General features: G+C 53.8%; 2 protein-coding genes and 1 long non-coding RNA gene across 6 annotated transcripts in view; 1 reads left to right on the top strand and 2 right to left on the bottom strand.

Annotated features, from left to right (window-relative positions):
* Window positions 1–10,795, top strand: part of LOC122385081 (small ubiquitin-related modifier 3-like) — a 46,795-nt gene extending 36,000 nt beyond the window's left edge. The window contains exons 3-4 of the mRNA XM_043373084.1: window positions 7,300–7,425; window positions 10,242–10,795. Coding sequence (XP_043229019.1) covers window positions 7,300–7,425; window positions 10,242–10,400 — 285 coding nt within the window. The 3' untranslated portion in view covers window positions 10,401–10,795. The remainder of the gene's footprint in view (window positions 1–7,299; window positions 7,426–10,241) is intronic.
* LOC122385082 lies at window positions 1,787–3,492 on the bottom strand. Of its 2 annotated transcripts, none has more exons than XR_006257150.1 (4): window positions 3,280–3,492; window positions 2,740–2,879; window positions 2,167–2,324; window positions 1,787–1,917 (listed from the first exon to the last, which is right to left on the bottom strand). It is a non-coding gene; the product is annotated as an uncharacterized LOC122385082 (long non-coding RNA). The 2 variants fall into 2 exon arrangements; XR_006257151.1 differs by having other exon boundaries at window positions 3,234–3,492.
* Window positions 10,796–13,774: 2,979 nt separating the features above from the next.
* The window catches only part of LOC122385083 (ubiquitin carboxyl-terminal hydrolase 20-like), a 31,818-nt gene continuing 22,699 nt past the window's right edge, over window positions 13,775–22,893 (bottom strand). For all 3 annotated transcript variants that reach the window (XM_043373086.1, XM_043373087.1, XM_043373085.1), the window contains exons 3-5: window positions 17,337–17,850; window positions 16,877–16,999; window positions 13,775–14,390 (exon numbers count right to left, since the gene is read on the bottom strand). In XM_043373086.1, the coding sequence (XP_043229021.1) occupies window positions 14,283–14,390; window positions 16,877–16,999; window positions 17,337–17,850 (745 nt within the window). In that variant the 3' untranslated portion in view covers window positions 13,775–14,282. The remainder of the gene's footprint in view (window positions 14,391–16,876; window positions 17,000–17,336; window positions 17,851–22,893) is intronic.

A 22,893-nucleotide genomic window follows, 5' to 3' on the forward strand; every position in this document is an offset into this window, starting at 1 on the left:
TATGTAATTTCTTGCCACAGCACCCACCTACATGTACATTTTTGTTGTCTTTGTGTGAAAAATGAATATATTTTAAGGAAATTAAGGCATTTCTGTTTAAAGCATGCAGAAATTCATGTGTGATGCCGTCCCGGTAACTCATGTGGAACAGAACAGGCTGCAGACTCAGATCGTGCTTGAACAGAGACAATCATCAGTTATCTATATATGCGCATGCGTTGTAAGTTCCCTGCCTTTTCCCAGATTCTACTTGCTAGTTGTGAAAAGGATCGGACAAGGCAAGGTACTCATGCTCATGGTGCCACCATATGCAATTACTGACAGGTGAATTCGGTGACTAAAATCCTTAACGCTCTATGGATAATTATTCTGCTCTTATGTTCAGTATGTTGATATCAGAAACTCACCGAGGTAACCTGCCCTGTGGCATTTCTTAGTTCAAAAATGTAAGCATTACACTCATCAGTCATGTAACTTGTATTTACATCCATGAACAAACAATGTGCAAAGGAGCTACCCAACCAGGTACAAGCAGTAGTGTCTACAGCGTACCGCCTCCGCAAGGGGCGCGCCCCTCTACAATGGGCATGCGCGAACCCCTTCTCTGCAATGGGCGCGCCGGCGAACGTACGCGAGCGATCACGGGTCGCCACCACCAGCTGGCGAGTGACAGCGCAAGGCCATAAAACTACGACGGCGGGCCCGGCAGCAGCCGGCGCTCGGCAGGCGCTACAGCGCGCGTTGTGGGGGGGGGGGGAGGCGTTGGACGCGGGATGGGCGCACAGTCGCGCACCACGACCGACGGCGACATCACCTGCTGCGTCTGGCTCGGCGAGCGCAGCTGGGAGCCGGCTGGAACAGACAGAGCGGCGTCACCCGGCGGAGAGACACGCGGGGGACGGGATAGACAGACACACGGGCCGACAAACTGGGAGAGATTCGAACGCCCGCACGGCAGCAGGGCAGGGAGCAAACATGCCCGCTATATTCACGTGTCGATTTTCATGACGTCAGTCTTGAGCACAAGCTGACTTCATCCCTACATCCCGTTTTACTTATAATCATAATCGAGGTCCTGGATCGGTATTCGGTACACCGGCTCAGTCACCTGTTGACGGCGGCGCACAGCGTGACCTACCCGCCCTTCAGCCGGCCCCAGCAGGGTGAGTAGTGAGTACTAATACCCGCCCCCATGCCAATGCCAAAATCACTAGCACTGAGAGTTTTATGGAAAAGCCCTCCTCAGCGGCCGGTATGAGCTGGCCGTGCGGCGGCCGCGACTGACCTGCGGCCGCTGAAGGTCTGGTGAGTCGGACGGGCACCTCCGGCACTGTCGGCAGGGCGGCCGATTTGAGCGCAGCGCTGTCCAGTCGGACTGACGGCAGCACAGAGACCAGCTGTCCGTGCAGGCAGTACCGGTGGCCCGAGTCGCTACTGCTGCGGACCCGGCCCGGTACCGGCGCCGGGTGGTGGCCGGCCGCGGCGGGGAGCGGGTCCGCCGTCCGCTCCGCGTCCCCTGCCGCCGCTCTCTGGACCGGCCGGAACGGTGACGGTGACCGCGCTGATCTGAAGGCACACCTCCAGACGCTCCAGGGCCGGCAGCCAGGCCAAAGTCGGAGCGGCGGGCGGCGCCGGCGGAGTGGGGGAGACGGCCGCCGCAGCGGGCCGTCTCCCCAGCAGGCTCAGGTGCAGGCCAGCAGGCTCCGGTGCAGCCGAAGCAGGCGGCCGCCCTGGCGCACGCTCAGCTCGCAGTAGTGGCACACCTGCTGTGAGCGGGTGTTGGGAGCCGGCCCACAGGGCCGGCGCCAGCAGCGCCTTCCAGTAGACCCAGGCTGAGGAGAGCGAGGCGACCTGGTGCTCCTGGGCGGGCTGGCCGTCGGTCGCGGCCGAGACCAGCACCGCCTGGTCAGCCGTCACCTGTAGGGCGCACGGGGAAAAGGGATACAGTCAGGAGCCGCGGCCGTAGTTATTCATTTCCAATCGACAATAGGGCATTGGAGCAGTGTTCCCGCCACTTCTAATGAGTAGTTATGTCGAGCCTACCACAGTGTACTTCACAACTAGAAAACGCACTCAACAATAATCACACAACAACGGCACACTCTCAGGGCCATTCTAACAAAACACCCGCGGTTATAATTAGCATTACTCGGTATAATGACTGACCGTGCATCGTGTGTGGACGTGGCAGTTGTAGAGCAGCGCAGCGGTCGGCCGGCGCCGCTCAAGCTGGGAGACACACCGGCACAGCCGGGAGGGTATATGGGCTGCTGCTCGTTCCACTGGATCGTCTGACAGCGCAGCTGGAGACGCACCTCACCGGCCTGAGGACGGGGGAACCGGGACAGATAAACAATACACCAGCAATGCTGGGAGACGCACCTCACCGGCCTGGGGACGGGGGAAGACTGGGTGATACAACCGGGACAGACAAATAACACAGCTGCTGTAGACGTATATACCTCCCCGGCCTGGTGACCGCGCGCGGGTGATGCGACTTCATAGATCAACAGCGATCAGCCGGATCATCGGAGCAAAAAAGCACGCATCTCAGGAGCCCATCTCCAGTTGCAAGTCTGCGATCATATCTCAACGCCTAACTGCAGCAGCTCTTCAAACAATGCAGCTGATGCTGCCTTTTCGAACATCCCCGCTATGCACGGACCCACGCCGCCCAGCTCCCCGTTGGCGGCCACCACTGTCAGCCGCCGCCCCTTCCTCCGCTGCGCGGAGACCCACCTTTTCCAAGTCTCCATGGCCAGCCACCACGGTGACTCGCGGCTCCAGCACCGTCAGCTACAGGCCGCGAGCCGGGGTGTTGGCCTCCAGCGCCGCCGCCTCTCCGTGCGGCACTGGGCCCGGGCGGGCCTCTCCGTCCGCTGCGGGAGAGGGCAGAGGGTAGAGGAGAAGGTCAGGGCGGGCCTCCCCGCCTGCAGCAAAACAGGGGGAAGGAGCGGTCAGGTGGGTCTCCCCGTCCGCTGCAGGAGAGGGCAGAGGGGCGTTAGTGATAGTGGGCAGATGAAACGGAATGTTTATTTCAAAGATATACGCTTTCTCACTAGTACGGCAACTACACTTCTCAGGTGAAAATCGCTGATATAATTGGGACGCACTGCCGAAAAAGAAGGAACTTGCAAGTCACAAGCAGCGATGGGGACGACTCATGAAGAACAGTGCATCATGTTAAACAACTTCAAGCTAACTCTGAGCGCTACTCAGTACACACTACTCACCCTGCTGGGGCCGGCTGCAGGGCGGGTATTGGTACTCACTACTCACCCTGCTGGGCCGGCTGTAGGGCGGGTAGGTGACGCTGTGCGCCGCCGTCAACAGGTGACTGAGCTGTCAGAAAGTCACACGTCAATAAACGAGTCTTTTCTACACGCTGCGTCTAAATCACTCTAATGGACGTTACAAAAACACGCCAGGATTCTACGATCCTTGTCCAGTTTCTGCAGCAGCAGCGCGAGTCACTGGCAGCGCTGTTGCTGCCAGACGACAGCCGTCGGCGCCCGGCGCACGCGCGCCGCGCACCGGTCGGCGTGTCAGCTGGTAGCGGCTGTGCGCCGCCAACGCCGGCGCAGCAGCTGGCGGAACACGACAACCTGGCGGGACGCATGGCCGGGTCAGAGGGGGAGTGGGAGCCGACAGTGTCAGCCACATCACAGTGGATGCCTACCTCACCCCACACTGACAAAGTACCACCATGCCAGGAAAATGTTTCACCTCAGAACAGCATGAACCTAGAAAGAAAACAGGATTGCATAGCTCCTGTATAGAATAGTCATAGACATAAAGCATAGACTCAAATTATTGAGCCATAGCCAAGATTTTACTGAGGGAGGGGCCACAGGTCGCGGCCTAGTGTCGTACCCCCTCCAAAAAGGAAAACTTGGATTTGGCCCACTATTTTTGGGGATATGGTACAGCTGTTTTTATTTATCTTTATTTTATTTTATTTAATTTCTCGCCTTTGGGGTAGACCATGACAGCCGTGGCCACTCCCTTGGCTACATCCCTAGATTGAACGAAGAAGCAAATTGAAGAAGCAGCTTTGACCATAGGCGCAAACATAATATGGAACAGACTACATTTTTATGCAGTATCTTATGAAGTCAACATTGCATGCTTTATATAGGCAATCTAATCTTCACCAATCCATTTTGTTAAGCACTTATCTACTTTTCTAGTTTCAATTTAATGGTCAATGCTCATATACATAATTATCAGCATTCAAATATATGATGCTGAGACATGTTCAATCTCTGACCAACTCCCTGTATACAAAAGAAATAATTGTAGCATTATGCATAGGGTCATAACTTACTGATCACTTTCTGTCAACAGCCTGCAAGCAGCATTGCGATCTTCCCTCCACAGTGACGGAGACCTCTGTCATGTGCGCATGGTGTGTTGTGTTGTGTTGGCATTCAAGAAATTTCAACAGCTAAGAAGGAAAAACAAAACATTTCTTTAAATACCTGCATGTTTGCTATAATAGCAAGCTAGGATGCAATGAGTATAAAAGTATACAAAAATCCCAATCAATAGGTTCAGAATGGAATAGGTTGTGAGGTGTTAGGTACTGTAGTAGGCTGGTTGAAAGGTTTGTATGTTGTAGACATCTGGCATGGGTGTTTTAGGTTGGTATTAAGGGTATTACAAACTTTTTAGGAAAGTAGGTCTTGGTAAGGTTAGGTCAGGAACGTTGGTTATTTTCATTCAAATTTCACACTTGTTCACTTTAATTGTATTCAAAATTGACACAATTTTTTTAAAAGTTATGGTGAAAATATGTTCCTTTCCTATGTGAATTGTGATGTTAGTATTTGAATTTTATACCTATGCCGGAAGTCAAACATACTTACATTGACTATCATACCACCAACCAACCAACTACAAAATGCCCAATCAGAGACACTTTTGCTATTGTATGAGCCGCGTCATATTTGAAAGCAAATATATTTGCTGCCAAATTTCCCCCTTCATTGGCATGAAGTAAATCCTTCATTAGGTCACAGATCCGATCTAAATGACGTCACGATGAAATATAAAAGTCGCAATATTTCAAAAAGTATACAATGAAAACGCGTAAAAACTTGCAGAATTCGTCACAGTGCCCTAAGTAATATTTCCGAATCCTAAACGGGATTTTTTCGAAGGTGGGATAGTCCCTTTAAAGGTAGTGTGCCAGCTTTCTTGGACCGTATGGAGTTAATGGCCCAGATAAGGAGAACCGGATTTTTAGAACATATCCATACCTTCAAAACTCATGGAAACGTCTTAAATTCTTCAAATTTTGAGTACCCCAGTGCGAAATTCGCCCCGACGGGTTGTCGGTCGTACCCCAACCACATTTCACATCACTATGAACAATAAATGCACGCACTGAAATCGCTATTACTGTATGCCTGGCCTATTCAAATACATTAGCCAGAGGGGTGTGGTAATAACTGGTGTAAGCAAATTGACCACGGTCAAAAATGTATTACCAGAATGCACTTAAGCCAACATTTTGGGATGGTCTCGTTCCTAAGTCGGCTAAGAGCTTCGGTCCAGAAAATAAATTTATCGTTGGCATACAGTAAAATACATACCAAACTCGGCCGGTGATAAATTTTCAAGACCTCAGTCCTTACTGATTTTTGAACTCGGCCTTCGGCCTCGTTCAAAAATCCAGTAAGGACCTCGGTCTTGAAAATTTATTTACACCGGCCTCGTTCAGTATTATATAATACTGAACGAGGCCGGTGTAAATAAATTTTCAAGACCGAGGTCCTTACTGAATTTTTGAACGAGGCCGAAGGCCGAGTTCAAAAATCAGTAAGGACTGAGGTCTTGAAAATTTATCACCGGCCGAGTTTGGTATGTATTTTACTGTATGCCAATTGCCAACGATAAAATAATTGTTTAGACCGAAGCTCTTAGCCGTTTTTTGAACGAGGCCATCCCAAAATGTTGACTTGGTAATTCGTTTTTGACCGTGGTCAATTTGCTTACACCAGTTATTACCACACCCCTCTGGCTAATGTATTTGAATAGGCCAGGCATACAGTAATATATATTACCGATATGCTCATCCAATCAAGTTTCGATAAACCCGTTCATCATCAGCTCCTGCGGTTTCGAACACGCCTGTTAGTTGGCTTCTGATGCTCGTCGAGGTCGGAATTTCCAAATACGCGTGGTGCGTCGGGCCGCGCGCTCTGACTTCGGCCAAGAAAAATGCGTCAGCTGATTATTGTCATTTCTGCCACTTGCGTGTGGTGAAATGGGGTCATAACTTATAAGACGGCTTTTTCATATCAATTATTTTACATAAAATCATATTTCAAACCATAAATAATGTTCGACAGCCAAATAAAAGAAACAATACCAATACGGGCTTACAGTTTAAGGCTCGACATTGTGTTGTCTACGATTAGACAGCTGATAACTCATTCCCGTACGTCGTATGGTCGTAACACTATAATGACCTTTGCTTATTGTCACAAGTGCGCCGCATTCGCGATTGTTGCCCGACGCCTGTTTGCAGGTGAGCCCACTACAGTTGTTATACATATCTAAAAACCGATAAACTTTTAGGCGAAAAAGGCACTATTCCAGGCCCATTTTTGATTTTTTTTGCGATATTAGGTAAAAACAGAAGCTTCTTATCCTAGGAAAAATAAAATGGGAAATCTTTCAAAGGTGGCACACTACCTTTAAAGTGATTTTAGGCGCGAATTAGTAATGAAGCATTTTCCGGAAAATAAAAGCATGACAACGTTTCTAGCGTTTCCGGAACGTTTCCGGAAAGGAACTTGTTTACAACCGTGACCCTCAAAATCATATGCAAGGCCAAACTTGCGGCGAAGGCCAGCTGAGAAGTGAACGCCCCCGTGACGTCACGGCTAATGTTAAAGAGTCGGGCGCCCGGCACATAGGAAAGCTCGGGATGACCGCCCCCTGCTGAAAACACGACCAATCACTCCGATTTTCCATAGATAAATACATAGAAAATGTATGTCTCAACTGCGCCAAATATACACAGTTATGTACCTACATGTGACGTCATGATTAGCCCGACCAATCAGAAGCAAGTTGTTTTCAGTCACAAATAATTAATTTCTGAGCTAACTAGGCTTTTTTAAGGAAATGATTTTAGATTAAATCATTTAAAATTCTGAGCTTTCTTATTTTACCAAAACATACAGAGCATGCAGATAGGTCCCAACCCTATTGTCACATTACAACCCTAGGCCGCTATGAAGCGGCCAATGCATGTGTATGCTCTGACCACATGCTCTCTGGTGCTAGGATGCCCCAGGAGGAGACGAGCACATCAACCTGAAGGTGATGGGGCAGGACGGCTCTTCAGTCTTCTTCAAGATAAAGCGACACACTCCATTTCGGAAACTGATGACGGCCTACTGTAATCGTGTGGTAAGCAGCTCTGTATTCTTACTGGTGTTTTAAGCTCTCGTATGGGATAGTCGCTCGCTTATTATGGTTTGCGTGTACAGGGTGTCCCAGAATTGACCGAGCATTTAGTTCCTGGCTAAAAGTACGATTGCGCTCGATTCTAATTAGATGCGAACATTATACTTTTATAAGACATACCTTAGCTATCGAGCTTGGAGACTGTGTGTTTTTTGGTGACCGGTTACGACTCGAGTCAGTTATTATCCAGAGTCAGCAAAGAGTAGTCCCTTTTCGTTTTCAGCCTCAGCAAACGAAAGGCAATCATAGTAAAATAAAGTACAATTCTGAAGTTCGTAAACGGACTTTCTGCATGGTTCTTGCTGGAGAGCTCCAGTAGCTCATTAGCAAGCAGGCAGGGGTGAGCAAACCGCAGTTATATCAGTGAGCGAAGCCAGAGAGAGCAAGAGATAACCTGATCGACAAGCCTGGGCGCGACCAAAAAGGAGCATGCACCAGTCGTCAAGCGGGTGGTTGCCATGTCATGGACAACAAACGCCACCCATCTACCCGAAAACAAGCTAAACGACAGATCAGGGTTAGCTACGAAACATCAGTCTACTTTTGACCACTATCTTCGACAAAATTTTGGAATTCGGGGCCCATCATCTGAAAAATATGCCAAAACTAACGGAAAGACAGCGCGAATCGCTACAAAGCAGCCATAAATCATAACATATGCAACAAAAAAGTGAACACATATGCAACAACAAAAGTGGAAACACACTTTGTGGTCTTACGAAGGTATTCTGCCCTTTGAAGCGACACAAAAAAGTCGTGTGTGGACGTCAGATGGTGACAACGCCCCAACAGCCGAGACGGCCAGGCACTCGTCGAAAATCAAAGTGTGAGACATTTTGAGCCACGGTGCGCTCCTTCGGCTTCACGTGATGCCCCAAAGACGACCGTTGACCCGCGCCGGGCCGGTGCTCCGCGACTTCCGCGCCGGGCCGGGGGGGAGGGGGTGTCTGAACATCCCCCCCGTCTAACTCGGCTCCTGGGCCACGTAGCGACACGCGGTAAGCGGCATTCGAAAGAGCGTCAAAAATAATGACGGAACCACTTCGGTCATTTTTTGGGTCAGGTCAAAGGTCAGGTCGCCAGAGGTCATCAAAGGTAAAAATTTCAACAACCTTGGAAACTGCCAACGGCTAACTCGGGAACCAATAGAGCTACAGCGCCACGGAAAAGCGCATTCGATAGCCCTTTTACAGACCTTTCTGAGTTTTGCTCTCAGATTTGACCTCAGGCTAACGGTTTAGCCTCCAGAGGGCAAAAACTGTAAAAAGAGCAGTTTTCACGAAAATGGTTTTTCGTCAATAACTTTTGACTTAAGAGAACCACGACATTACTTTTGGCAGCATCGTGTTCCTCTCGTCGAGACGCGTCGAATTTACTATTTGTTGACCTTGAAAGGTCATTTTGAAAATTTGACTTCAGGTCAAGGTCATGACCTGACCGGAAAGGGTCAAGCTGCATATTAGTCGATCCGTATCGTCGAGCTGAATACATCTGACGTGTTTTCATCGCTCTAGCACGTCTTTATCAAAAGTTATAGCCAAAAAACTGTTGGTGACCGTTCATGACCTGAGATGACCTCAGGGGTAGACAGAGGGGTCACAAATGCATTTTTCCGATTCAGTGTGTCATGTTTACCTTTGAACCGATGTTTGAGAGGTTTTTGAACATCATTCGTCCAAAAGAGGCGCATTTCAATTTTCTCCCATTGACTTATAATGGAGAGGCCGCAAAATTAACCTGAGCTTAGGTCACGGATATCAATATTCCGAGGTATACATTTTATAACTACTGTTACTTTTATCAATCGATGAAAGTTTCAAGACAATCCGTTCACTCGGTGTAGCTATGACGAGCATTCTATTTTTTCTGAGGTGAGGTCACTTGACATCACCTGGTGACCTGATCTTGAGCGACCTGGGTCTGAAATTCACACAACCTGTGCGGAAAAGATGCACGAACAGGTGTGCCAAAAACGGCGGCGCGGAGCGCCGCTGTTCTTTAGATATCTGCGAAAAACCGCAGGGGTTCAAACACCCCCCGGCCCGGCGCGGGTTAACACAGATTGCTACTGCGGTAATATTCAAGCATTATAAAAACTGGTTGTCGTGAACTGAATGGCCATAAACGGGTTTGTTCTGGAAACCAAATCTGTTGGAAGCCAAAGGTCACGCCATGTTCAGGCATGGAGGTTCTCCACTTCAGATGTAAAAAACAGCGCAACAGTGGTGTAGGCAGAATTTTTGGTTTTGGGAGAGAATGCCTTATGGCCTGAGAACAGTTTGGATGCAAAGCTAATCGAAAATATTTATATTATCCACCGGCAAGAGGTCAATGAAAACCGTCTTACAACCAGTTTCGGGAGACCCGTAAAACAACTGAAGCCAGCATCGTTTGGCATTTAGCTACAACTGTCGGCTAATGTTGTAGCTAGCGTGTCTATTACATGTGCCATTTCGAAGCTACCCTTATTGGCTATATCGGACGATAAAGTGCAATTATTTTTTCCCTCATCTTATGCGCTGATTAACAGTGTTCGGTCAATTCTGGGACACGCTGTAGTTTTGCCATTGACAGATTCCTTTGATATGTCAAAAATTTGGTTATTCGGTACGGACTGGCCTGGCTCGGGCTGCGCTCATGCTATTGATTGGGAGTGTATCGCTGTCGGCCGGGATCCGTGGGGCAGTGTGTGTGGTTGGGCGGATGTGTCCCGCTCACGCTGCTGCTCAGTACGCGCCGCACGCCCGTCTGGCCGTCAGAACATGTCTCTGCACGCGGTGCGGTTCCGGTTCGACGGCGAGCCGGTGAGGGAGGTGGACACGCCCCAGACCATGTCCATGGAGGACGGCGACGCCATCGAGGTGTTCCAGCAGCAGACCGGCGGACGGCGCCGGCCACCGACCGGCTCCGGGTCGTGATACCGCCCACCGGGCACCAGCCAAACTCGGCTCGGGGACTTCCTTCGCGTAAGTGGCCGAGTCGCCCGGAAGACGTGCTATCGCCCAGCCAGAGACCGGGCAGCGGTGGAGACAGTTGCGCTCGCTGCCGCCGCCGGTCGGGGAGTGCAGTCCGAGTTCCGCGCAGTGGCGCCGAGACCGGACTCGGTGTGCTCGGGTCGGCCGGGAGGGTGCAGTGCAGCGCTCGGAGCCGGTGCGGCCACGGCGGTCTGCGCCAGCCGGTAGCCGGTGGACGGCACTTGTCCGCGCGCCGGCGCTCTCATCATCGTCATCATCGCTCAGCGCGCCGCCGGGTGCCGCATGTTCATCGCCTGTTGGTGCGCGTCAGGGACCGAATATACGTTTTACTGTTGTCACCTGTAGAACGAAAACGATGCGGAGCGGTTGGCCGCTGCCGCGCTCGTCGCTCTCGGGGGTCCGGGCTTGTCTGAATCCACGACGAGCCGATCGGGGCGACCTCTGGCCAGAGTGCGGTCGCTGAAGGCCTCTTGTCACCCTATCTCATCGTTCCTGCTTCCTGCGGCCAGTTCCTGGTCTGCGCAACATGGCGGCACCGTTGGACACCATCTGGCGGCCGATGCGCCTTCCACATTATAGAGTTCTGTGATGAAATTATGAATGACCTACGAGTTTCGCCACCTATGCCTCGCACTGCACTGCATAAACGCGGTCATATTTATACTTCTCTGTAAAGGGGCGATCTGTTTTTAGTTTTGACGAAATGTAATGAGGAATGCCGAAATTAGCATAGTGGTGTTCTGGTGAGTGACGAAGGGATATAAAGAAATAACGAAGCATGTATCCAAATCGTCAAAGTTTTTGCCGGAATTCAATCAGTTATGGCGACTAGCGAATGTTATACCAACTACAAACTGTGGAGTGGGATCAGCATTCCGTTTTGCCCATATGCTGAAGGTTTTGCCGGAATGCCTCTCACTGGCGCCACCTGTGTGCTGATCCGACGAATGGGTTTTGCTGATTGGTCATCGAACAACGCAAACAGGGTTGGCAAAATGTCGGCATAAACTTAGTTTATGCCAGTCAGTGGCAAAAACTAGTTTTTGCCAATTTATGCCGGCAAAAACTGACAAAAACTGACATAAACTGACAAAAACCCTCACTGAAGCATTGTTACAATTCAAGTGTTAGTGCAAAATTTACGTGTAAAGTAATACAATACCAACCAGAATAAAACATTTAACACTATTTGGTAGTCAAAATGCACAAGTACACACATCAATTATCAGAATATGTAACCCCAGTTAATAATTTGGGTGAAATGTTACCAAATGCTTGCTCTTAATCTCCCAGCAGACTCACCTACTCTACCAATCAACATAAGAAATACCTTGGCTTGAATAAAAATTAACCACATCCACAAATCCACAATCTTTACTTGTGAAATATTTCTCCTGGATTTTGATGTCTGATGGTGTTTGATTAAAGAGTGTTGACGTTATTCCTTAGTCATCCTCATTCCTTACCCTTTCACTTCGTATTGATTTGTATTGCTTTAATTTTCACATTTTGATGTCAAATTAAAGGTAAAAACATTTCCAGATGTAAGTTACGACAAAAAGGCGCAAATGGCAAGAACTCATTCCATTCAAGTTTATGCCAATTTTTGCCAGTAAGTGGCAAAAACAGGTATGCCAGTCAATTTATGCCGCGGTTAAAACCGGTTAATATCACTTGGTGCCGGTGGCATAAACTCGCCAACCCTGCGTTACGCAAAAAGGTGTAAGGGAGACCCGGGAGGTAGGTATGGGCCGGTTTTGTGAAATGACATTTTCCTTCCCATGAGCAGTAGCTAGACCTAATTTTTCACTTTTGCTACGTAATAATGCATTTCATCTGTTAAGTGTGCCTCACTCATGTCAGGCATCTGGGATCAACCATCTTGTCTCGAGGTAACTTCTAATAAATCATGCGCCTTTTCGATCCATCAAAATACCCCGGGAGGTATGGGCCATGGCCCGGGAGGTATGGGCCGGTGCCATGTTTTATATTCTACTCTCGACATTGAGCACAATACTCGTATCTGGGAATTGGGATCTACCTTGAGCTCTCTAGGAGCCCAAGTACCGCATTAGCGGCCAACAACCCACTTCATGGAGGTCAATTTGCCACATATTGTGTTGGGTAAGCTCAATCACGCTCCATGACATGAGACAAATAATATTTTTGTGCACTGACCTAAATGCGATTTGTACTTAAATTTTTTGACCACGCACGACAAAAATAACTTATTGAAGAGGACATTCAATGAAAACATCGTTTTAATAATTTAGGATCACCGAGGGTGGGTGGCCCGAACCTCCCGGTTAGGACGCCAGAATAGGCATGCGTCGCATCTCAGTGCATAATCTTGCAAGAAAGCTTCAAATGGTCTACCCAGCCTTAAATTGCATGCTTTAAACTTGATGTTAGCGGTGGTGTGACATAATAAAACGAGCCTGGTTCAAATAAATCACGATTTTCTGCATCTACCATAGTTTACTCGAAGAGGGTGAAAACGCTTAATCACCGCTCACTGACAAGAGAGACTGAGGATGATTCGGAAAATCACGTGGGTTGTGTAACAAAATGGCTGCTACCAGTTTACGCCGTCAAATTAGAAAATATACGCAAAACGTCTTCAAAACGGCGATAGCCCATACCTCCAGGGACCCATACCTCCCGGGTCTCCCCTACTTAACTAGTAGGGTGCCGTGCAAAAGTCAGTTGGGAGTTGGGACCCAGCTGACACGTGCGCAGCCAGAATCTGCTGTGGGCCCTGGCAGGCTTAAGTGCGGCTTGCCCAATGTTTCAGTGGGGCTTAAGTCCGCTAGGGCTCGGGTTCAACTCAACGTATGACACAAAACGCCGACTAAGTCCGTGCTCCCCCGGAGGCATGCCCGCTCTGCGAACTCCAGACGGCCGTATATAATTAAGCCCTATTTGTGACGATTGGCGCCAGCCCAACGTAAGCCTGACGCTGCACGTGATTGACACGAAAATGCTCATGTGTGAACAGACGAACAAGTGTCGCTTAGCTCCGGGTTTACTCCAGTCAGCCGAAGCAGACAGCCGGCCGGATCAGCCCGCGCTCCGCCCAAGTTGAGCCTGATTTGGATGGGCGGGTCTATGTCGGGCTGAGCTGGAGCTAGCCGCATTGGGGCACATCCGTGGCGTGTCCCAGTTAAGCCGTCGTAGAAAAATCATTGATGTTGATCCAAGTTGGCAAACCCAAGCTAAGCCCAAGCCACCCGACGTTTGCCAAGTTCAGCCCGAGCACATTACTGGCTGGGCACTGGAGACCGTCTCTGTGCAGCCGGGCAACACAAACTGCACGGTAAGGTAGAGTGATCTGTAATTTGCCAGCAACACAAACAGGCACAAACTGAGGCGGTATTGGACGCGCGCGCACTGTCACAAACAGGTCCTCGGCCCGCTGACGTGGAGCAGCTCAGGGATACAAACAGATGACCACGCTCAACGGTCTCACGTACAGGCGCAGTGCCATCTTGGTCCATGGGTAAAATGTCCTTTGATTCGGTTCCCAAGGAGTGCTAGTGTTTACATACATTAACGCTCACTCCTATCTGCACCCGTCTCCGCTGAGGTAACCGAACAATACCGGAATAATCACAGTGCGGTCTGACGCGCCCGGTCGGCAGCATCAGACGGAGCTCCTCTGGAGGTTCACATAAGACATATCGCACCACGTAACACGCAATGCCCGCGCTGGCCGACAGCAGCAGCTGGGTGCTATCTAGAACCCTGCAGACTTCGGCGGCAATCAGGCCGCCTGTCGGCCCATCACTGACCTAAAACTGTGGGCCGGGCCGCCGCGTGTGGCGCCTAGCCGTCCTCGGACGGCGCGTCCCCGCAGTGGACGGCCGGCGCCTTGACGCGCCGGTGGACGCCGGCTATGGCTGACTCGGACGGCTCCTGTGCCCGAGACGGCTCCTGCGAACCAACAGCCACCTCCGTCAGTGCCGCGCGGACAACACCGACCAAACCGTCACCAGCTGCGGACCTACCCCCCCCCCGTCCAACCTCGCCAAATCCGTGGCGCTCCTGCACAGAATGGCGCCTTCAGCTTGCGTCCATGGATCAGCCGCGCTGGCTAGAGGGGGGAGGGGGGCACTGACCGGGTGTTGGTGAGGCCGAGGGGTTGGGGCCATTGGCCAGGTGCTGGGGTGTTGGTGAGGCCGAGGGGTTGGGGTCACTGACCGGGTGTTGGTGAGGCCGAGGGGTTGGGGCCATTGGCCAGGTGCTGGGGTGTTGGTGAGGCCGAGGGGTTGGGGGCACTGACCGGGTGTTGGTGAGGCCGAGGGGTTGGGGCCATTGGCCAGGTGCTGGGGTGTTGGTGAGACCGAGGGGTTGGGGCCACTGACCGGGTGTTGGTGAGGCCGAGGGGTTGGGGCCACTGACCGGGTGTTGGTGAGGCCGAGGGGTTGGGGCCACTGACCGGGTGTTGGTGAGGCCGAGGGGTTGGGGCCACTGACCGGGTGTTGGTGAGGCCGAGGGGTTGGGGCCACTGACCGGGTGTTGGTGAGGCCGAGGGGTTGGGGCCACTGACCAGGTGCTGGGGTGTTGGTGAGGCCGAGGGGTTGGGGCCACTGACCAGGTGCTGGGGTGTTGGTGAGACCGAGGGGTCGGGGCCACTGACCGGGTGTTGGTGAGGCCGAGGGGTTGGGGCCATTGGCCAGGTGCTGGGGTGTTGGTGAGGCCGAGGGGTTGGGGGCACTGACCGGGTGTTGGTGAGGCCAAGGGGTTGGGGCCATTGGCCAGGTGCTGGGGTGTTGGTGAGACCGAGGGGTTGGGGCCACTGACCGGGTGTTGGTGAGGCCGAGGGGTTGGGGCCATTGGCCAGGTGCTGGGGTGTTGGTGAGGCCGAGGGGTTGGGGGCACTGACCGGGTGTTGGTGAGACCGAGGGGTTGGGGCCACTGACCGGGTGTTGGTGAGGCCGAGGGGTTGGGGTCACTGACCGGGTGTTGGTGAGGCCGAGGGGTTGGGGCCACTGACCAGGTGCTGGGGTGTTGGTGAGGCCGAGGGGTTGGGGCCACTGACCAGGTGCTGGGGTGTTGGTGAGACCGAGGGGTCGGGGCCATTGGCCAGGTGCTGGGGTGTTGGTGAGACCGAGGGGTTGGGGCCACTGACCGGGTGTTGGTGAGACCGAGGGGTTGGGGCCACTGACCGGGTGTTGGTGAGGCCGAGGGGTTGGGGTCACTGACCGGGTGTTGGTGAGGCCGAGGGGTTGGGGCCACTGACCAGGTGCTGGGGTGTTGGTGAGGCCGAGGGGTTGGGGCCACTGACCAGGTGCTGGGGTGTTGGTGAGACCGAGGGGTCGGGGCCACTGACCGGGTGTTGGTGAGGCCGAGGGGTTGGGGCCATTGGCCAGGTGCTGGGGTGTTGGTGAGGCCGAGGGGTTGGGGGCACTGACCGGGTGTTGGTGAGGCCAAGGGGTTGGGGCCATTGGCCAGGTGCTGGGGTGTTGGTGAGACCGAGGGGTTGGGGCCACTGACCGGGTGTTGGTGAGGCCGAGGGGTTGGGGCCATTGGCCAGGTGCTGGGGTGTTGGTGAGGCCGAGGGGTTGGGGGCACTGACCGGGTGTTGGTGAGGCCGAGGGGTTGGGGCCATTGGCCAGGTGCTGGGGTGTTGGTGAGACCGAGGGGTTGGGGCCACTGACCGGGTGTTGGTGAGGCCGAGGGGTTGGGGCCACTGACCGGGTGTTGGTGAGGCCGAGGGGTTGGGGCCACTGACCGGGTGTTGGTGAGGCCGAGGGGTTGGGGCCACTGACCGGGTGTTGGTGAGGCCGAGGGGTTGGGGCCACTGACCGGGTGTTGGTGAGGCCGAGGGGTTGGGGCCACTGACCAGGTGCTGGGGTGTTGGTGAGGCCGAGGGGTTGGGGCCACTGACCAGGTGCTGGGGTGTTGGTGAGACCGAGGGGTCGGGGCCACTGACCGGGTGTTGGTGAGGCCGAGGGGTTGGGGCCATTGGCCAGGTGCTGGGGTGTTGGTGAGACCGAGGGGTTGGGGGCACTGACCGGGTGTTGGTGAGGCCGAGGGGTTGGGGCCATTGGCCAGGTGCTGGGGTGTTGGTGAGACCGAGGGGTTGGGGCCACTGACCGGGTGTTGGTGAGACCGAGGGGTTGGGGCCACTGACCGGGTGTTGGTGAGGCCGAGGGGTTGGGGTCACTGACCGGGTGTTGGTGAGGCCGAGGGGTTGGGGCCACTGACCAGGTGCTGGGGTGTTGGTGAGGCCGAGGGGTTGGGGCCACTGACCAGGTGCTGGGGTGTTGGTGAGACCGAGGGGTCGGGGCCACTGACCGGGTGTTGGTGAGGCCGAGGGGTTGGGGCCATTGGCCAGGTGCTGGGGTGTTGGTGAGGCCGAGGGGTTGGGGGCACTGACCGGGTGTTGGTGAGGCCAAGGGGTTGGGGCCACTGACCGGGTGCTCGTGGCGGACGGCCGGCGGCGGCACCAGCGGGAGATCGGGCCCTCCGCCGTAGATGGCTTTTAGGTAGGCCCAAAGCTCCGCTGGCAGCTGCACGTGGTCAGAGCCGGACCGTACCTGAGAACAGAACAGACGGGCCAGGAACAGTGGTCAGAGGCGGGCGGCACAGACGGCACTGGCTCTCGCCCACACTAGCCTGAAACCGACTCAGACCTAACACAGACAGGCACTGACACTGACACTGGCACCAGTACTGACAATGACAGACTGGCACCAACACTGACCTGACACTGTCACCAGTACTGACAATGACAGACTGGCACCAACACTGACCTGACACTGTCACCAGTACTGACAATGACAGACTGGCATCAACACTGACCTGACACTGAGACCAGTACTGACAATGACAGACTGGCACCAACACTGACCTGACACTGAGACCTGCACTGACCTGCGGCACGCCAGCGCGCGTGACGGCGATGTTTGAGTTGTCGATGGTGCCGGGCGGCTCGACGTCTCTGCCGCGCGCCCAGGCCTCCCAGCGCCGGTACCAGGCGGCCGAGAGGGCGGCTGCCGGTGGCGCGCCGCTCGCCTGCAGTCGCCGGAACTCTGTCAGCTCGCGCGCCCGGCGCGCCAGCAGCGCGTCCCACTCGGCGCGGCAGGGCGCGCACTCGAACAGCGCGTTGGCGACGGGCCCGCCGCCGAGCGCGGCGTGTAAGTACTCCCAGCCGGCCTGCGGCAGGCGCGCGCAGGCCGCCTCGGCCGGCACGGCCAGCTCGGGCAGCAGGCCACCGTGGCGGCACAAGAAGTCGGTGTTGTCGATGGCGCCCGGCTCGGCGAACGTGTTGAACCGGCTGATCCACTGTCGCGACACGTAATAGGGCAGCAGCGAGGGGTCGGCCCGCGCGCGGCGCAGCAGCTCGGTAGCGCGCTGCCGGCGCTGGTTGGACGCCTCGCACGACTTCCTGTGGAGACACGGCCGAGCGCGGCTTTATCAGGTGACAAGGCGCCGGGCGGGACAGAAAACACAGGTGCACAGGAAAATGCTTCTAAAAACGCCATCACTAAAAATTTAACCACGCCGGGCACGGGGTAATCCCAACCACCGCAGCCCGGTGTACAATATCTACCCCCCCCCCCCACTCCATAAATGTCTGAGCTACGGAAACAAAAATGGTACCAAACGAAAGACTTCTACGAGACGATTCTTAAGCAAATACAATTTTTGACCTCTGGTCAATTTCAAGGTCAAGGGTCAAGGTCAAAGGCAAAAAACGGCACATGTGTAGGGATATCCAACGAAGTGTTTCAGTGTTTTAGAGGACAGCATAATGCATGAAACAAGTTAAAACGGCTGGGTTAAGACAGAAGAGAATCTGAGGAATCCTATGATGTGCTTAAACTTTGAGGTCAATGTCCAGGTCATGCTTAAAATTGACCTGAAACTTTGCACTTTGTTGTATACCTTGTACGCTTATCTCCAAACTGTTTTGAAATATTTGAGGGAAAATTTTGAGGGTTGTCAGGCACCTATTTGTGACTCATATTACGATGCAAGACCGTACCAAGGTCATGGTCGGGCAAGAGTATACTTGTTGGAGGCTATTTCACCGATTCAAGTCAGCCATTATACCTCATTCAGACTTTTTATATCCTGAAGCTCTAAATGGATGCTTACAGCAAAATGAATGCCAGATTTGTGATCAGCGGCTACGAATGTATCATATCACACCTTTCATGTGGCAAGGTCAATCAAAGGCTAAATAAAAAATAAAAATGTCATTAGACGCGTCTTGACAAGACGAAAGCGTTGGTACCGCAGCCTTAGCTCTAGCGACATTTTTGCTGAAGTTGTTTGCGAAAAAAAAATGAAATTCCACCTCGGGGTCGTTGACCTGACCTCTGACCTAAGGTCACCGAAATTATTTTGGTATTCTTCCCTATGCCATATGCTACAAAACCATGCTCGAAATTTGTCTATCTAAAACTCTATTTTGGCAGCTGTTAGTTCACGTTTGTGACGTCGAAATTTGCCGCGCAAGGGTCTAGCAAAATCGACCCTGTGACGTCATCGAGGGGGCTGGGTTCACATTTTTACTCCCGGAGATGTGAAACTGATAGGGGAAAGGTACTGAACGTTTTGCGTTTCTATCCCAGTATCCCTAAGCGCCTGGGAGCTATCGCAAATATTCGTCACGGGGGGGGAGGGGATATTGTCTTCCCGGGCCCGCGAGGGTTAACCCTCGCCCGGCGAGGGGGGTTGATGTTGATGCAACCCCCCTCCCCCTAAGGATTCCAGGACAAAAAGTCAAAAGACAAAATGTCAAAAGACAAAAAGTCAAATGCAAAAAGTCAAAATGGATAAAAGTCAAATGGAAAAAAGTCAAATGGATAAAAGTCAAAACGGATAAAAGTCAAAAGACCAAAAGTAAAATGGCAAAAAGTCAAAACGTCCAAAAGTCAAAAATGCAAAAAGTCAAATGGCAAAAAGTCAAAATGGCGAGAAAAGTCAAAAACACAAAAAGTCAAAAGCAAAAAGTCAAATGGCGAAAAGTCAAAATGGCAAAAAGTCAAAAACGCAAAAAGTCAAAAGCAAAAAGTCAAATGGCAAAAAGTCAAAATGGCGAAAATTCAAAAACGAAAAAAGTCAAAAGCAAAAAAGTCAAATGGCAAAAAGTCAAAATGGCGAAAAGTCAAAAACGCAAAAAGTCAAAAGCAAAAAGTCAAATGGCAAAAATTCAAAAAAACGCGAAAAGTCAAAAGACAAAAAGTGAAAAAACTGCAAAAAAGTCAAAATGATAAAAATCAAATGGAAAAAGTCAAATAAGAAAAAGTCAAAAGTAAAAAGTCATATATCTAAAAAACCATAAGACAAAAAGTCAAATGATCAATGTCAAAATTCCTAAAAGTCAAAAAACATAAGCCAAAAGCAAAAAGTCAAAACCGCAAAAGGTCAAATTAATAAAAGTCAAATGGAAACAAGTCAAAAATCAAATATGTAGAAAGTCAAAAGAAAAAAGTCAAATATTAATAATTACGGAGCGAGCGAAGCGAGCGTAGTCTTTCCTTAGATTAACGGAAATTTCTTAGTATGAGCGGCCGGCCGGCCGGCCGGCCGGCCGTGGTCACGCTTTTGCGAGGCTTATATCTCAGCAACCACTTGACCGATTTACACGCGGTAATTTTTGTAGGGTAGCTTCATTTCTTCTACCAAGTATTGGACTATTCCTGATGCATGTGGGTGACCCCTTATGCACGTGCCACGTGCAAAACGAAGAGGTGTCCGTTTTGTAATTGTTGCAATATCTCGGTAACTACTTGGCCGATTGCGCTGAAAGTTGGCATGTAGGTAGGCACCCACTAGGCACTACATATCCATGTGCCAGAGTTGGGGTGCTGCTGCGCGTGCGCACGTGCAGGGGTCGTTTCCAGATCTCGAGAACGGCTCGACCGATTGCGCTCAAATTTGGTACACAGTTAGGGACCGGTTAGTAGGGTGCCGTGCACAAGTCAGTTGGGACCCATTTTGCATACTAAGCAGCGGGCCGCAGGGCAGCTGTGGTCCGGACACTGCTCGCACTGCCGGGAGGGCGCCAGCCCGACTCTGTGACGCCACTGGTTGGAGCTGGACCAGTGGCCTGCTCTCACTTGGTGGATATCCACCGCGGTCGACCGGTCCTCATCCGATACTGGTGGTGGGAGTCGACCGCCCATCAGGTCTCTGTACCACCCGGCCGGCCAGGCCTGGGCAGTACGGACGCGCGCTGACCTGGCTGCGGCGCGGTGGATGGTGCGGACGTCCACCATGGTGTCCTCCTGGTCGAGGGCGCCGGCCTCTCCCGCGAGTCGATCGGCTTCCTCGTTGCCGCCGAGGCCGCAGTGGGATGGCACCCACTGGAGGTGGATTCTGCGGCCACCCGTCGTCAGCCGGCGTAGGGCGTCCCATATCTCGGAGCCGAGCGGGGAGCTCTGGGCCGCTGGCCCCTCTCGGAGCACCGCTAGTGCGGACTGGGAGTCCGTGCATATGACGACGGGGTCTTCCGTATGCGCGGGGTGTTCCAGCAGGTGGTTGAGAGCCGCCCGCAGGGCGACCATCTCGGCCCGGTAGCTGGAGCAGATGCGGCCGGCCGTTGTGCGGATCTCCGCCGTCTCGTCGTCCGGCCACACGATGAGGGCGCCGGCGCCTCCGTTTGTGACCCCCTCCGTGGCGGAACCGTCTGTCCAGACCCACGTGGCACATTGTGGGAGACCCGCAAGGTGGTGTGACGCGGCGTCTCTTCGTTGTTCGTCGGTTGCTGACGGTGGTAGTGCAGCACCGACGTCGAGGCAGAAGCTGACTGGTGGGGGCGGCTCCCATGGCGCGGCTGGTCGGGGGAGTAGAGGCTCGATCGAGATCGGCGGTGTGATGCCCGCCTCCCTCCAGGCCTCCTCGCCGACTCCACGCCAGCCGGTCACTGTGCTGAGGCGGGATCGAACCTCTCGGTCCGCGACGGCACGGAGCGGGTCGTCCTCCGGCAGGGCGTGCGCCTTGGCCAGCAGACGCGCCGCTAAGGCCGTGCGGCGCTCAGCCACCGGGGCGAGTCCCGCCTCCGCCATCAGGCCATGTGCCGGGGTGGACCGGGGGCATCCGGTCACCACTCTGGCGGCCGCGCGCATCTCCACCTCTAGGAGACCGAGGTGGGTTGGCGATGTTGCCGGGAGCCACGCTGCTGCGGCGTGTTCGAGGGCTCCTCGAACGTAGCCGGAGGCTACGACGCGGATCTGCTGCTCTTGGAGGCCCCATTCCCGACCGGTCAGCTTCCTCAGATGGGCAGTCCTTGGGCGGACTCTCTGTCTCAGGCTGCGGCAGTGGGGGCCGAAGTGAAGTAGCCGGTCCAGGGTGACTCCCAGCAGCTTCAGCTGATCTCCCGCGGTTACGGTTTCCCCTGCCACCTTCACGGAGCAGTTAGCCGCATCACGGGGCCACTGGGACAGGACTAGAGCCTGTGTCTTCTGGCCGGCCACCGTCATCTTGTTGGCTTGGGCCCACTGCGCGAGGGTGTCCGCAGCCTGCTGCGCTCGTGGCCGGGCGACCTGAATGTCGTTACCGGCGCAGAGGGCGGCTGTGTCGTCCGCGTAGAGGAACGCCGTGGTGCCTGGGACTCTCTGCAGTTCCGCGGCGAGTGGGGCGGCCCACAACAAAAACAGGGCCGGGGACAGGACGCTGCCCTGAGGCAGGCCCGCCCTGAACACCCGCTCGCCGCTGGTGGCGCTCTGGTACTCCACCGTCGCTCGGCGGTCGCGCAGGAACTGCCACGTCCAGTTGTAGAGGCACCTGGGTACCCCCATCTCCATCAGGCGGACTCTCAGCAGGCGATGATCCACGGTGTCATAAGCTCGCGCGAAGTCGAAGGCCAGGAGGACGTATTTCTGTGCGGTGGTGCCGTCGGCCACGCGCTTGCTGCGGGACTTGGGGAGGTTCCAGCCGTCCTGTACTTGTTGGACCAGGCGTCCGATGCTGTCCTCCACTGACCGTCCAGCGCGGAACCCCACTTGCTCGGCGGGGACCAGCCGGTCGCGTTCCACGATGTGGCGCAGCCGTCCCAGGACCAGCCTCTCGACGAGCTTGCTGAGGTGGCTCGTGAGGGCGATCGGGCGGTAGCTGCCAACATCCCGCCTGTCCTTCCCGGCCTTCGGGATGGGGACGATGCGAGCTCGGTGCCATTCGCGCGGGACCGCTCCCTCCATCCAGGAGGCGTTGATGAGCTCGAGCAGCGCGCAGCGGGCGATCGGTCCCAGGTGCTGGAGGTGTTCGTTGGAGACGCCGTCCGGGCCGGGTGCCTTCTTCTGCTGAAGGTGACGGAGCTGTTGGACGAGCTCGTCCTCGGTGAACTCCGAGCAGCAGCCGGTGCGACGGTTCTCGCAGGCGAGACAGCGTGGGGTCCGGAGCTCTTGCAGTCTCCTCTTGCAGGCTCGGTCCACCTTGGCTGACCTTACTTGGCGCGAGACGTGTGCGTAGGTCGCGCAGA

The sequence above is a fragment of the Amphibalanus amphitrite genome, unplaced genomic scaffold, assembly GCF_019059575.1.
Source record: "Amphibalanus amphitrite isolate SeventyFive unplaced genomic scaffold, NRLGWU_Aamphi_draft 000207F_arrow, whole genome shotgun sequence".
NCBI lineage: Eukaryota > Metazoa > Arthropoda > Thecostraca > Balanomorpha > Balanidae > Amphibalanus > Amphibalanus amphitrite.